The 14,847-nt window shown below is 37.4% G+C and overlaps 1 protein-coding gene across 5 annotated transcripts in view; it reads right to left on the bottom strand.

Moving 5' to 3' along the window:
- Positions 1-14,847, bottom strand: part of DIAPH2 (diaphanous related formin 2) — a 918,351-nt gene that overhangs the window by 493,774 nt on the left and 409,730 nt on the right. For all 5 annotated transcript variants that reach the window (XM_077988110.1, XM_077988112.1, XM_077988113.1 and 2 more), the window contains one exon: positions 498-737. In XM_077988110.1, the coding sequence (XP_077844236.1) occupies positions 498-737 (240 nt within the window). The remainder of the gene's footprint in view (positions 1-497; positions 738-14,847) is intronic.

The following is a 14,847-nucleotide window of genomic DNA, read 5'->3' as shown; positions in this document are numbered from 1 at the left end:
CCGGTGTTAAAGCGATTCTCCTGCCTCAGCCTCCGGAGTAGCTGGGATTACAGGTACCCGTCATCTCCCCTCACTAATTTTTGTATTTTTAGTAGAGATGGGGTTTCACCATGTTGGCCAAGCTGGTCTTGAACTCCTGACCTCAGGTTATCCGCCTGCCTCGGCCTCTCAAAGTGCTGGGATTACAGGTGTGAGCCACCGCACCTGGCCAATACTGCATCTACTTTATAAAAGTGGGGATTTTTTGTCTATAAACTTCAGTAAAATGTAATCAGCAAATGTTAAGTACTGTATTCAAAAGAATTTTCAAGTCTTTTAGATTTTACTAAGATTTTTAAAAATTATTTGTTTGAATTGAGATATAATTCGCATCCCAGAAAATTCGTCCTTTTTAAGCATACAATTTTGTGGTTTATGCATGATTGCTATTTGCAGTATCACCTTTCATAGACAGGAAGATTATTGTTGTAAATTAGCATTATAAAATGTCATCTTACCTTACAAAGGAAGTTGATCTTAAAACCCAAAGACTGGGCATTTCTTGAGCCTGAGTTCATGTAGTTTCCAACAAGAAGAACTAATTCTAAAAGTCTGTTAAAGCTTTCACTTTTCTTCAGTTCTTCACAGGCAAGAGTTACTGCTATGATGCTTGGTTTGATGTTGTTTACGTGTTCTTCAAATGTGAGTTTGAACAGGATACTACTGAGACGAGGCTGTAACATTTTCACGGAGCTCATCTGTAAGATAAGAAATACTCTATGAGAATATACATTTAATGCCTCTTATTTTATCTCTTTAGTGGGGATAATTTCATAGTCAACACTGTAACATCTCTGCATAAAGTGAATTTGCTCTGGGATTTAAAAAATATTTTTTGCTTTAAACATTCCAAAGAAATATTTTATCAAAGTTTAAAAAGCAGTTGGCTATACAGGTTTTTTAAAACTAAATCATCCTTATGGCATTAATAAAATATTATAGAAGCTGAACAGTTGCTATATGTTAATTGCATAATCATTAGCCATCAATAGCATTCAAACTGCCAACATCTGTCCCTGAGGTGAACTAGGAAAATTTATAAACATGAAATTGAGTTGAGTGAATAGTCGGGCCACAGATAAAAGATGTACATGATGACAGAAAATATAAGTGGAACATTTCCTAAGAAATTACCTATTACTATGCTGTTTGAAATCAGAAGACTAGCTCTGATTGAGCATTTAATAATTTTTAAACTTATGATTTCTATTCATAAAATACATTATTTATATACACTCTAAAGAATTCCTAAAGAATTTCACCTACTTGACAGATGCTGATGTTAAGTAATTAGATGATAGTAAAATCACATGAACTTACTTTTCAAGTACATTATGCAAGAATTCTATATTGGTTTTCTTCAATACAGTTCAACTTTGGTTTTAATTACTTGTTTCATAGCATTGGTGCACATTAAATATTCCAGTTGGTATAGTTACTATGATAATAATTGTTTTTAGTTTTTAATTTCCTATAGCTCCAAGTTACTCAACTAGTTTTCCTTCACAAAATGAATGCTGGGAGGGGAGATGGGAGAGAGGTAGACACACATGAACACACACAGACACATACATGCACACAGTGAAATTATTAATATTCCTAATTATATTTGTTTTTGTATGTATAGCCTACTTCCTTAAATACAAATGCCAAGTACAGATTAGACACCAAGACGTCTTCAGATAACATGAAGAGAATTTGACCACATAAACAAAAGTTTTTAAACCACAAAGTACCTTTCAAAAGCAGGAGATGAGCTGTTGGGCAGACCATATCTACTCTAATACAGAATCAAGACACAGTCCATTATTTTTCTTCTTCAAACTCGCCCATTAACCATGAACATCTGCCTCTCCAAATATGAACGCTGCCTTCTACTAATCCTCCTATATGTTTTCATGCTTTTCACAGGCAGATATACAAAAGTATGATGGAATATCTACCTGTTACTATATTTTTGTAGGTCTCATCACTTATGACTTTTTTTTAATCTGGTCAAGGTATTATTATACAAATTATCCTGCTATTTCTTCAGTACTCACATGGCAAGTATAAAACACACCATCTATTCACAAAAAGCTTACAATATAGTCTGAAACTCAACATAAAACCTTGAAAACTATTGCTGGTGAAAAAGTCAGCACATGATTTTAGGTAGGTAAAAAGAAATTAAGTTCTGGAGGTGTTCACTGGAAGAAGAAAAAACTAAACTCTTAGGATTACAGTGTTTAATGAAGACGTCACAGTAGAGGAAATACACATGAAAAAATATATGTATAGGTGTGTGCATGCATATGTAAATTTAAGCACACATAGAACTGACAATAAAAGGAAAAAGTGGCCGGGCATGGTGGCTGAGGCCTCTAAACCCAACACTTCGGGAGGCAGAGGCAGGAGGATCACTTGAGGTTAGGAGTTTGAGACCAGCCTGGCCAACATGGTGAAGCCCTGTCTCTACTAAAAATACAAAAATTGGCATGGTGGTGGTGGCACAGTGCCTGTAATCCCAGCTACCCAGGAGGCTGAGGCAGGAGAATTGTTTGAGCCTGGTAGGTGGAGGTTGCAGTGAGCCAAGATTGTGCCACTGCACTCCAGCCTGGGCAACAGAGTGAGAGAGAAAGAAAGAGAGAAAGAGAGAAAGAGAGAAAGAGAGAAGAGAAGAGAAGAGAAGAGAAGAGAAGAGAAGAGAAAAGAGAAGAAAAGAAAGAAGAGAGAGAGAGAATGGTGTGAGAAAAGGTTTATAGGCTAGATATATATATGATGTATATACCTAGGGGCAGAATTTGAAACAAAGTATCTAAAGAGTCCAAGTAAAGGCCACAGAAGTGGAAGCTAACCACATCAAAGTCTATGTCTCCATGAATTTGCAGGTCTCTTTGTGTATGTTTGTGTGGGAATCACTCTGAGTTTATATATTTTTCTGCCTTCATTTCTGCCTCTACCTCAGTCTCCAAATCCCTCCCCTACTTTATTTTTCCTTTCCTTTTACTGGTAACTGGCCATCACTAGCACTGAAGCATGCTTTCTATCATTTTCTGTTTAGGGAGTAGTTTTTTAGTCTCCCTGGTGACTAAAAAAGCCATAGAGTTGCTTTGAGCAGCTGCTAGTGACCACACACTTGCTCTCCTGGTCATACTTTGCAGAGCTTATAGGGACCCTGTTCACCAAGGTGCCCTTGGTACCAGATGGACAAGGAACAAAACCCTTAGGCATATGTGGGCTTTTAGTCTTCTTCGGTTCCAATATCATGTGCCTTCAATCATATTCTTATCCTTTCCATGTTTTGTATTAGCCTACAATGTTTGGTCTACAAACTCAGAGAACATGGATTTGATCTTTTTATAAAAATATCAGTTCCAATTGAAATTACATAACCAAAGTATGCTTTGATAATGATAGTAACAATGAAAACAGCAATTAACACTTATTAAGTACTTTGTGCCAGACATTTTTCAACATTTGCTTTATATATTTATTAACTGATTTGATTATCATTATTTTCATTCCAAAGATGAGAAAAGTGAAACAAATAGTAAGTAACTTGCACAAAATCAAATTGTATGTTGGAAGCCTGAAGATTTGAATGCAGGCCTTTGGGCTACAGACTCCAGACTCTCAACCGCTACCCCACACTGCCTCTTGAGTCTTATTAGGAGAAGTAACTATGATTGGTTGAAGGAGAGATTAATGGCAGGGAGACCATCAGGAAGTTAGCAAAATGGTGCAAGAAACAGGTAATGAGGTAGCATGTTGACAGTAGGAAGATAAAGAAAACAATGGATATAAAAGATAGAATTAAGAATAAATGGGACTTAGTAACCGATCAGTTATAGCAGGAGAAAGTCAAAGATGGCTCCAAAGTTTGAAGTCTGTTGTGAGGCAGAACAATGTTGGCAATAATGAAGGTAGAAGGAGGTGCTAATTTGGTACAGTTTGTCACTTGGCTGTTTGCTTGTTTCAGGGAATGAGAGTAGATGGATTTGCTTTCCCTGATCTGCTGCTACTTAAATTCCAGTAAGCCAATCAGGGACTAAGGCAGCAAGGGCAGGTAGGTGTAGCTTAGTAGCAACTAAGTCAAGTGAGACTGAATTTAGAAACTGTCATGTGATCTGACTGTGTGAAAACAGTCTGCCTAATTTTCTGGCCTTACGTTTCCCCATCGTAAAGTGGGAGAAATTCCTGTAAAGCAGTCTTGTTTTGATGAAAAGAAGGGAGTCAAAATAAATGATCCATACGTTTACTTCCTTCTTTTTTAGGCTCTGCCTCTACAGCTGTGGGAAGGTAGAGTAAAAAGTGCTAGTTCCATAAAGGAAAAGTATTGCCTGGCTGCAACAAAAAATTTGTATTAGCATTTAAGTAAATTCAGTTGACCATCTTCTCAGACATCAAATAGGGCATCTTACTTCTAACAATGATGCTCTTATTTTCCCATTCAAGACTCCAAATCTTGAAGTGATATTCAAATCATAGTAAACACAATGTTATTTATAATAATACCAATCCTTACCAATATTTTAACCTGCAGAATTTCTGAGAGTTGTCCCTTATTTTCCATGCTCACCATATAAAAACTCATAATTTTATGTACTTCAAGCTTGGATTACTAACATAGACTAAATGTTCTCCTTGATCCCTCTCAAATCCTCTCAAAAGTAGTAAAATGATACCTACATGATAGGGAAATAATAAAATTGCTTTCTTGACATGTTGAATTTTTGTTATTATTATGATATCTGCTAGGATTTGAAACTATAGTTCTAGGGGTTAGAAGTATTGGAGTTGGCAGATTTGGGAGTTATCTGAATAGATGCTATGGGAGGTAAGGTCATTGATGAGGAGACTGCATAGAGGAAAAAAAAAGGAGAAAGGAGTCAAAAGCTACATCTTGTGGAACACCTAGTACAGGGTCTTGAGTATATCAATATGTGCTGATTGATTTTTAAAGCACTACTTAGCTGACTAACCATTTTCCAGATCTTTTCCCAAGGACAATTGTCTATTCAACAAAATTAATAGCTGATAGTAATATTTTACTTCCACAAAATAATGTCTTCAGTTATAATGTCAAACCAGAATTGTTAGGGAATTAACTTTGTTGAACTGCTATTACTAGATATTAATCTATCATCAGTCAGCCTGCTTTTTGGAAGAAGTTGTATACCGTAAGGGGTTCAAAGTTGCCCTTTGATCTGGCAAAGATTCTCCATTGATTCATCTCCTACAACAAGGTTTGATACATGGCAGGTGATAAAGATGAAAAGTGATTTTAAAAATAAACCATCGTAAAATGAATGAATGAATGGCTTCATTTATATAAATAGGAAACACAACATTCAGTAAAATGCTGGGTCAAGAAGAGGATGCATAGTTTCAAGAGGTATAATAGCAGGCTGATGTGGGGAAAGATGAAGTACATGTAAGGTTATTCATTAGCTTCCAGGTAGGTCACCCCAACAATACTGCCAAGGCCCAATCTTAGCCCAAATTCAGAGCCCCATAGAGCTTTTTTTTAAAGAACTGGATTTAGGAGAATTTTTTTTCTCTAAACCCAGGAAAGAAAGGGTAACAATTATCTGGATTCTCCAGACCCATACCGTAAGTTGCAGTAGGAGAAACAGGGACACTGTAGTTACACAGACGTAGGTTTGAGCCACACTTCTGTCACTTTACTTTTTTGAGAGAGGGTCTCACTCTGTCACCCAAGCTGGAGTGCTGTGGGGTGATCACAGCTCACTGCAACCTTGACTTCCTGGGGCTCAGGCGATCTTCCCACCTCAGCCTCCCAAGTAGCCAGGACTACAGGCACACACCACCATGCCCGGCTAAGTTTTGTATGTTTTTGCAGAGACAGGGTTGTGCCATGTTGCCCAGGCTGGTCTTGAACTCCTGGGGCTCAAGCGATCTGCCCACCTGGGCCTTCCAAAGTGCTGGGATTTCAGATGTAAGCGACCTCACTGGGCCTCACTTTCTAGTTGTATGACCTACTGCAAGTTACCTGGAGTTTCTAAGTATTTCCTCGTCATGAAAATGTATTCACTAAATCATCTATACAGGATGCATTAGAACTTAAATGTGATACTATGTATATCGCTCCTGTCATAGTAACTGACACAATGTAAACACCGTAAAACAATAGTTATTGTCGTTATTACATTCTTTATTCATCCTCAGAAATTGTCAGTATGAAGGAACCGGGATCCTTCTCTGTTCTCCCAAACCCCATGGAAAGTTTCTCTCATTCAAAATTAAGAAATATATTTCCAGGGCTCAGTGAAGAACAGCTCTCATTATCCACTCTAAGTATCATGCTTTATTTAGCTATTTTTAATTCATAATATACATCTACCATTAGAAATGTTATTATTAAAATTGTATTATTACAAAATCAAGAGATGATGGAGGAGGCAAGCTATGCACGTACATCTCTTAACAAAAGCCACAAACCAGTACATTTTGATCATAACCACATAATTTTTGCAACCATAAGTGTGAATTTTTATGATCAGACCAATCAATGTACACTGATAGAAACAGCTGAAACTCCATCAGAGGATTGGGATATGTAAGGAGATGTCCTAGATAACTAAGCTTAGAAATAATAGGAAGCACTGAGCAACATCCTCAGCCACACATACAATTATTAAAAGGCTCATGTCTCATAAAGGCACTTGAGTGCACTTAAGCGATATAAGTAAATAAAATAAAAACTCTGCTGAAATGTGTGTTTGTATTTAGTTGTAGTCCCTCGCAGCATTTTAGTTGACTGGCATCCTTTGTTTTATAATTCATTCCTTGAAGTGCTGTGGGATGCTGACCAGGGTATTGTATTAGGTAGGGGATTTATTTGTGTTACGATGTACTTGTCTATCAAATCACATCAAGTGGCTCTCATTTCTTTAGCTGATCTTCACTATATTAAAAAAAAATAAAAGAAGTGCATTGACAGCTTTAGTGAGAGCAACTACAAGTGGGTTATTTCCCCAAAGAGTTAGACACAGTTTTGTTTATATAATTTGAATTTTACACACTTTAGTACCTACGCAGCTCATGAATATTGATCTACTACCCAACTAACCTACGAATCCTCCGAGAAAGGAAAAGAGCACAAATGTAAAAATCATGTGTGAAGGAAAAGGAGATGGCCACATGGTACTCCTATAGTCAGGTGTGGCCTTTAGGGTTATTTCTGTCATCTTTCCTTTTCACTTCTAAGACATATTCCATTAACGCCTATCATATGGGAGCAAAACTGATCCCCCAGTCTCTTCAAAACATAATGTTAAGAATTTATTAGAATTAACAGATATATTTGTAACAAATACATATTTGCTACAAGGTATTTTTTTCCAAATAGTTACTCTTTTGATCTACTGTCCATTGAATATACAGAATCATTTTGTATCTGTGACTATAACAAAAAGAATGATCATGAAACCACATTAAAGGAGAACAGACTTAAGTTTCATAGAAGGCAGAACTGCCTACGGAAATGAGATTCAGAGTCAATACTGTCCAGATTTCTGCCTGGAATTGTGGAAATAAGGCAGGGGCATTTATGACACCTATAAAGTAAATACTTCTATCTTCTTTTAGACAATGACCTCCTCCAGGGCAGAACCTCTCCTACTTATACTTATACTCATTCTAATACTTTCTGTAGCAAATCCAGTACCTAGCCTGGACAAAATAACCAATACAAGTGTACCAACTATATGGAGTCAATGCCAAATGTTTGTATATTAGATGTCATGAGAGAAAAGGGTCATACTTAATCTGTGAATTGAAGCCTTGAAAAACTGAGTGTTGAAAACTGATTCTACATCAGAAAAATAATGATGTACTGGTAGCGAATATTTCCCCAAAGATAAAAATATGTGGATATGTGGAATTACCCATCAACAACCCTCTACTTGTCTTTAGAACAGAATACAATAACATTGTGTGCCCCAAAAGGCACTATAAACTCGAAGAATCACACTAAAAAGTTAGGCAAGAATTTTAAAACACCTTTCTGAAAACATGTTTCAGGCCAAGAACGCCATCAACATTTCTCTTTTTTTTTTTTTTTTTAAATGGAGTCTCGCTCTGTCATCCAGGTTGGAGTGCAATGGCACGATCTGGGCTCACTGCAACCTCCGCCTCTTGAGTTCAAATGATTCTCCTGCCTCAGCCTCCTGAGTAGCTGGAATTACAGGCACCCGCCACCATGCCCGGCTAATTTTTGTATTTTTAGTAGAGACAGGGTTTCACCATGTTGGTAAGGCGGGTCTCAAACTCCTGACCTCGTGATCCACCCACCTCAGCCTCCCAAAGTGTTGGGATTACAGGTGTGAGCCACCGTGCCTGGCCACAGTCATCAAAATTTCTGTGGTGGTGTTAGGAATTAGTGATATGTGGGTGGAAAAAATGAAAGGGTTAACTTTTGAGTTTTTAAAAATTTAATGAAAACCAATCAATAGCAAAATTAACTGACATCTACTGACCTAATTTGAATATTCAATTTTCAGGTGGTTTTATTTTACCTTATTTTATTGCAAAAGCTGATGGAAATAAGAAATTCTGTCACAAAAAAATTGATTATTATGAGAAGTTAATAAGAGGGATAAGAATATAAATACATGTACTTGAGAATGAGTCATGGTGAGTTTTCTTTTACCTGATCTCAAAATTGTTAAACCAGCTTTTTCTCAGATAAAATGAATATACATCTGGAAGTAAGAGCTAGCAATAATATTTACAAAAGTGATGAAAATAGAAACAATCAGGGCATTACATATCGAAACACTTAATACTCTGAATGCAGGCATATAAAATAAAGAAAAATGCAATTTTCACACTGAATATGCAAAAGTGAAAAATGATTTGATATTAATGGAACAGAGGACTTACAATTTTCTATCCAAACTAATTGCCTTTGATGATATGTGGAAGGAAAAAAAAGCTTTTAAGAATTTTCTTTTCACCTGGTTAAGCTATCTTTATAGCTCATAAGCTCTTATGAGGCTTTAAAAAAATTAAAAAGCACAGTAAATTTACAGCTGTACTTCCAACTATATGCATAAATCCTCTCCTCCCAACTTCATATATTTGTCCAAAAAAATTTAAATGTGCTGTCAGCAATATCACATAATCTGTGCTTTCTATTATGAAGATTTCTACGCCCAAGCCAATTTCAACATTTTTTGTTAGATTATAGCTTTAGAATGTTTTTAATTGAAAAATATGTGTAATTTTGAAGTCAGAAAAACAAACTACCGATTACTAAGAGAACTAATTATTGCTTTCTTTTCCTCAGAAGATGTGTTAGTTTAATAGATACACACAGTATGGGTCTCCATCCCCTGTGCAAGACAAGTGGGAACTTCCAAAGCTCTGAGGTTTGAGAACAGCTGAGCTGCAAAGACACTCAGAAGAGTCTAAAAGCTCCTGCTGAGGGTTCTAACTGCCAGAGCTTTCAAAAATCTGTGCTTTTTTTCCCAGTAAAGGTACAGCACATAATTACAGTGATGTACCAAATTCAATTCTGTGGGAGGCAGGTTGGAGGACAAGTCAGTGGGAAGCTATGCAGCCAATCTACCCCTAAACAAGATTATTGATCACAGAATATGTGGGAGCGAGCATATCCCCCTTACCAGAATCTGTCTCTAGACAGAGGAAAAGTCTCTGGGTTTTTCTATTTTTTTTTTTTTTCCTCTTTTTTCCAACTGGTTGCACATGATTATAAGCAAACCTAATGATGTGGCTGCTAAAAAAAACCCAAAGGTTAGAGAAAGCTTAGTAGCCCAGTTACTGCCTTAGATAAGTTTCTTTCTTTCACAATTTCCCCCAGTTTTGTCAATTTTATTGTGTTTTTTTGTTGTTGGTTTTTGTTCCTGAGACAGGTTCTGGTTCTGTTGCCCAAGCTGGAGCGCAGTGGTGCAATCTCGGCTCACTGTAACTTCTGCCTCCCGAGCTCAAACGATTCTCCCACCTCAGCCTCCCAAGTAGCTGGACTATAAGCACACAGCACCATGCTTGGCTAATTTCTGTATTTTTTGTAGAGACGGGGTTTTGCCATGTTGGCCAGGCGGGTCTCGAATTCCTGGGCTCAAGCGATCTGCCTGCATTGGCCTCCCAAAGTGCTGGGATTCAGATGTGAGCCACCTCGATCAGCCAATTTGTTAATTATTCATTATCATTATTTTAATGAATATTGCAAGAGTAATCTAATTTCTGGCATATTTATACCCCTAACTGATGAGATTTTGTGTCTATGATCTAAGAAGTTATATAATCATGGAAACACTATAGGGCACTACACAGGGTTAGAGTATTAAAATCAGGAAATAAGGCCAGGTATGGTGGCACACAGCTATAATCCCAGTGCTTTGGGAGGCTGAAGCAGGAGGACTGCTAGAGGCCAGGAGTTCAACACCAGCCTGGGCAACACAGCGGGACTCCATGTGTACAGAAAATTTTTTAAAGAAATTAGCCAGGCATGGTGGAACCTGCTACTCAGGAGGTTGAGGTGGGAGGATCACTAAAACCTAGGAGTTCGAGGCTGCAGTGAGGTATGATCTCACCACTGCACTCCACCCTGGCGGACAGAGAGAGAACCTGCCTCTTAAAAAAAAAAAAAAAAATCAGGAAATACTATTTATTGTTTAAGAAGGAGAGGAAAGTTTTCGAAAAGGAGCTTAAATTCTTTTATGTTATCAAATGCCACATAGATACAGAATAAGATAGGACTGAAAGAGTCCACTTGATTTTCCATTCATGCAAATACATTCAAGAAATATTTGTTAAGCACATGTGAATAAAATCAACATGATTCATCCATTTATAGAACTTGCAATATAGTTGGGATTATAGACAGTCAAGAAGTAACCTCATAAATAAACATTTAATTAAAATCCATGATAATTTCTAGAAAGGAAAATAAAAAAGGTAATCTGGGAGAGTTTAGTAGGGAGATGTATTTCTGACTGAAAGGCAAATGAAGGTACCACTGGGAAAGCAAAAATTAAGCTATGACTTGAAGTATAAACAAGAGAGGGAGGCAACAAGCGGGAGTAAAAAAGCAGCATGTGCAATGGTCCTGAGCAGGAAAGAACACGGTAAGTTCAAAATTAAAATGTGGCTGAGGCATAATGAGCAAGAGGCCAAATAGCAGGTGATAAAAGTAGGAGAGGTGGGCAGGTGCCAGACCAGATAGTGTATTCTAGGTCACGGTAAGAAGTTAATGCTTTAGCTTTAGTGCTATAGAACAGCACTGGTATTTTAAGCAGATACAAATTATGATGCAATACAGACACACTCTAGAAACATCATACTAAGAGTTGTGCCGAGACGGATTTGGAGAAGGGCAAAAGTGGTAGTGGGAAAAACAAGATAAATGTATATTGTGATGGTTAATTGCAATGATGATTCTGGCTTGGGCTAAGATGGTGGTGATGGAGACAAAGAGAAGTGAGTATACTCGATGTGAATTTTGGATGTGAACAGGATTTAAGGGCCTTTCCTAGTTCAATTTCAATGCATTATTTAAGGCAGAATTCTGATCACCATTGGTTGAACAGTGAATGAGAGTTAAGGAAGTAGAGAGAAAAAGGAGACTGATCTTTGAAAAAAACTGATGGTAGGAAATGGAGAGAAAGCAGTAGCAAGCAGAAACCTCAGTCAGGAAGGATTTTTATTCATGCATCCACCCATCTATCCACTCCTTTCCCAGCAGCAAATGACTGAAGATTTTCTTTTTTTCTGAAGAGCAGAGCAGAGTGGAAACTGACAAATTGAGGAAGTAATAAAATAACTAACAGAAGGAAAGCAAATAAGAGATACTACCACCTAAAGTAGGCAGTGCATAACAAAGCCCAAACTGAAGTGAGAAGATTAGCATGTAGTAGAGCATCACATACACACCCACATACCCACAACCCAGGAGCACAGTGGCTAAAGCACTGGCTACAAATACAGACTGCTAACATTTGAATCATTTGAATTCTGTGACTACTAGTTACAGTGTGACCTTGGACAAGTAAACTAATCTTCCTTGGGCCCAGTTTCCTCCTCCTTTTTTTTTTTTTTTTTTTTTTTTTTTTTTTGAGACGGAGTCTTGCTCTATGGTCCAGGCTAGAGTGCAGGGGCCTGATGTCAGCTCACTGCAACCTCCGCCTCCCAGATTCAAGCGATTCTCCTGCCTCAGCCTCCTGTGTAGCTGGGATTACAGGCATGTGCCACCATGCCCAGCTCATTTTTGCATTTATTTATTTATTTTAGATGGAGTCTCATTCTGTCGCCCAGGCTGGAGTGCAGTGGTGCTATCTTGGCTCACTGCAAGCTCCACTTCCCGGGTTCACGTCATTCTCCTGCCTCAGCCTCCCAAGTAGCTGGGAGTACAGGTGCCCGCCACCACGCCCAGCTAATTTTTGCATTTTTAGTAGAGATGGAGCTTCACCATGTTAGCCAGGCTGGTCTCGGACTCCTGACTTCAGGTGATCCGCCCACCTCAGCCTCCCAAAGTGCTGGGATTATAGGCGTGAGCCACCACGCCTGGCCAATTTGTGTATTTTTAGTACAGATGAGGTTTCACCATGTTGGCCAGGGTGGTCTTGAACTCCTGAACTCAGGTGATCCTCCCGCCTCGGCCTCCCAAAGTGCTGGGATTACAGGCATGAACCAATGCACCCGGCATTCTCATCCTTAATATGGAGCCATTAATAGTGCCAAACTCGCAGGGTTGTCGTGAGAAATACATAAGTTGGTGGAAGTAAAAATGCTTCTCATAGAATCTGACAAGTTAAGTCCTCAATATTTATTTTGTTTCTATCCATACTAATAGCAACAGCAATAATGTTAATGATAATTGAGCTCCTCTATTTCTGAGGTTTGACACAGAATGAGTAAGTAAAAGATATATAGCTACAGAAAACTTTGTAGGTAGAAGAGATATTGGAGGTTCTGAAGTCAAAGTGCTTTCTTTATTCTCTGGCAAGTAACAGGTTAGGATGTTCGCGGTAAGTTAAAAGAATGGGGAGGAGACAGAAGACTTGAGGAGAGAAGGAAAGGTATGGTATGGCCACTATGGAAAAATGAAAGGACGCAGAATAGGGAGCGAGTGAAATAACTGTTAAAACGGCAGTGAGAGTCTGATTGAGGTAAAGGCTAAAATGTCAAAAAGATACCAATTGACTCACTTCACCAAAGGGAACAGAAAGGAAGAAAGCAAGACAGTCAGAAGTACAGTGAGAATGTGAAGGAGCTTGGATTTCATTCTGTAAATTCAGGGAGATACTGGAGGTTTTCCATATAGAAATCATGTGATAAATACACTAATAATGTTAACAAGAGAAGTGAGCAGAGGCAATGAGCCTTTCCAGTTTGGAGCCTCTCTCATGACTGCAGATGATTCTATTAAACAATTTCCAAAATTGTCCTCACATTAGGCTGTTGATATATGTTTAAGGGTTAAAAAGCGTTTGGATGTATACACACAGAAGTGAATTGAATTTCAGCATACACCTAGAGAGACACGTTTTAGCAGAATTTCTATTGTTACAGATTTAAATTATACTACTTTCTAATTCAGGCTCAGACTTGGGCTTAATAATTGTCCTGTAATTCAATTCCATAAACATTTATTTACTGTCTATTTTATACATAATATTGTTCTAAACACTGAAAAGTACACGTTTAAAAAACTAAAGTATATCATTGTTTAAAAAATATTTCCTTGATGTGAATGCAGCTAAACTTTATTGGGCAAATCCTGACTGATACTATCTTAGGTAATTTACATGGTGTAAACTAGTTTGTAATGTCCTTGACTTTTTACCCCCCACAGACATGTAGCTAAGAATGGTGAGAATAAATAAGGGGACTAGGTTACTTCATGTACACACAGCCTCAGAATTATTTATGGTTATGTGCATAAACAAGAAATCTCTTCCATTTTCTATTTTGCTTTTAGTTCAGAAGGTATATTGCTTTTTATGTCCCCAAACTTCATTTCCTCAGTGTGGTACCAAGGATATGCCTCTTGAAAGGACTTGCTTGGCAAACTAATACATCTTCCAAGATAAACTGCATTCAGAAAAAAAAAATGACTTCAGAGAAATTGTGTAGTATACCTACTGTAAAACTCATAACCATCATGACACAGCTGAATTCTCAGAGGGTATATAGCCTTGCTTCAATTATAATATGAATCCAAGCAGCTCAGGCTTCAAATGTGGACTTTGGTCTAAATAATTGTATTACTCAATATTGTGCTAAATTGCTTTTAGTTAACAAATGATATCTATCAAATTTAGAATTTAGTTAATTCACCTTGTTCAAAAATAAGAGAAATAAATACCTTTCTCAGATACCATTATATGCTCTATCTGATCCCAAATATACATTCCTGATTTTCTTTGCAAGAATTTGATAGAATCCTTCTACATAAGTGTAGTCAATGCCATGTCTCAAAATTAATAAACTCTAAATATGGGTGAGCATTTATTGCACATGTTCAAAAGGAACATGCTCAGTCCCATCTAGCACAGTTTGACTTTAAACAGGATTTTTAAACTGCAAGGTATCAAATTAGATCAATTCTAACATACTATACTATTTAAAAGTTTACAGAATATTTTGGATAAGGCTGAAAATGTTTGACTATTAGGTCCAATGGTAATTTTAAAATTCTTAGTATGCAAATGGAAAATGTTCAGGGAGCCAGGGTAAAGTTGGTGACCATAATGGAGCTATTTATTCATACGGCTAACAAACTTGCACTGAACACCTAAGTAAAAAATAGCTTTTTCTCCAAGAAATTAAATAAATCAT

This window comes from Macaca mulatta, chromosome X, assembly GCF_049350105.2.
Source record: "Macaca mulatta isolate MMU2019108-1 chromosome X, T2T-MMU8v2.0, whole genome shotgun sequence".
NCBI classification, from domain to species: domain Eukaryota; kingdom Metazoa; phylum Chordata; class Mammalia; order Primates; family Cercopithecidae; genus Macaca; species Macaca mulatta.
The sequence above is the reverse complement of the archived record's forward strand: the minus strand, read 5'-3'. Positions and strand labels throughout refer to the sequence as shown.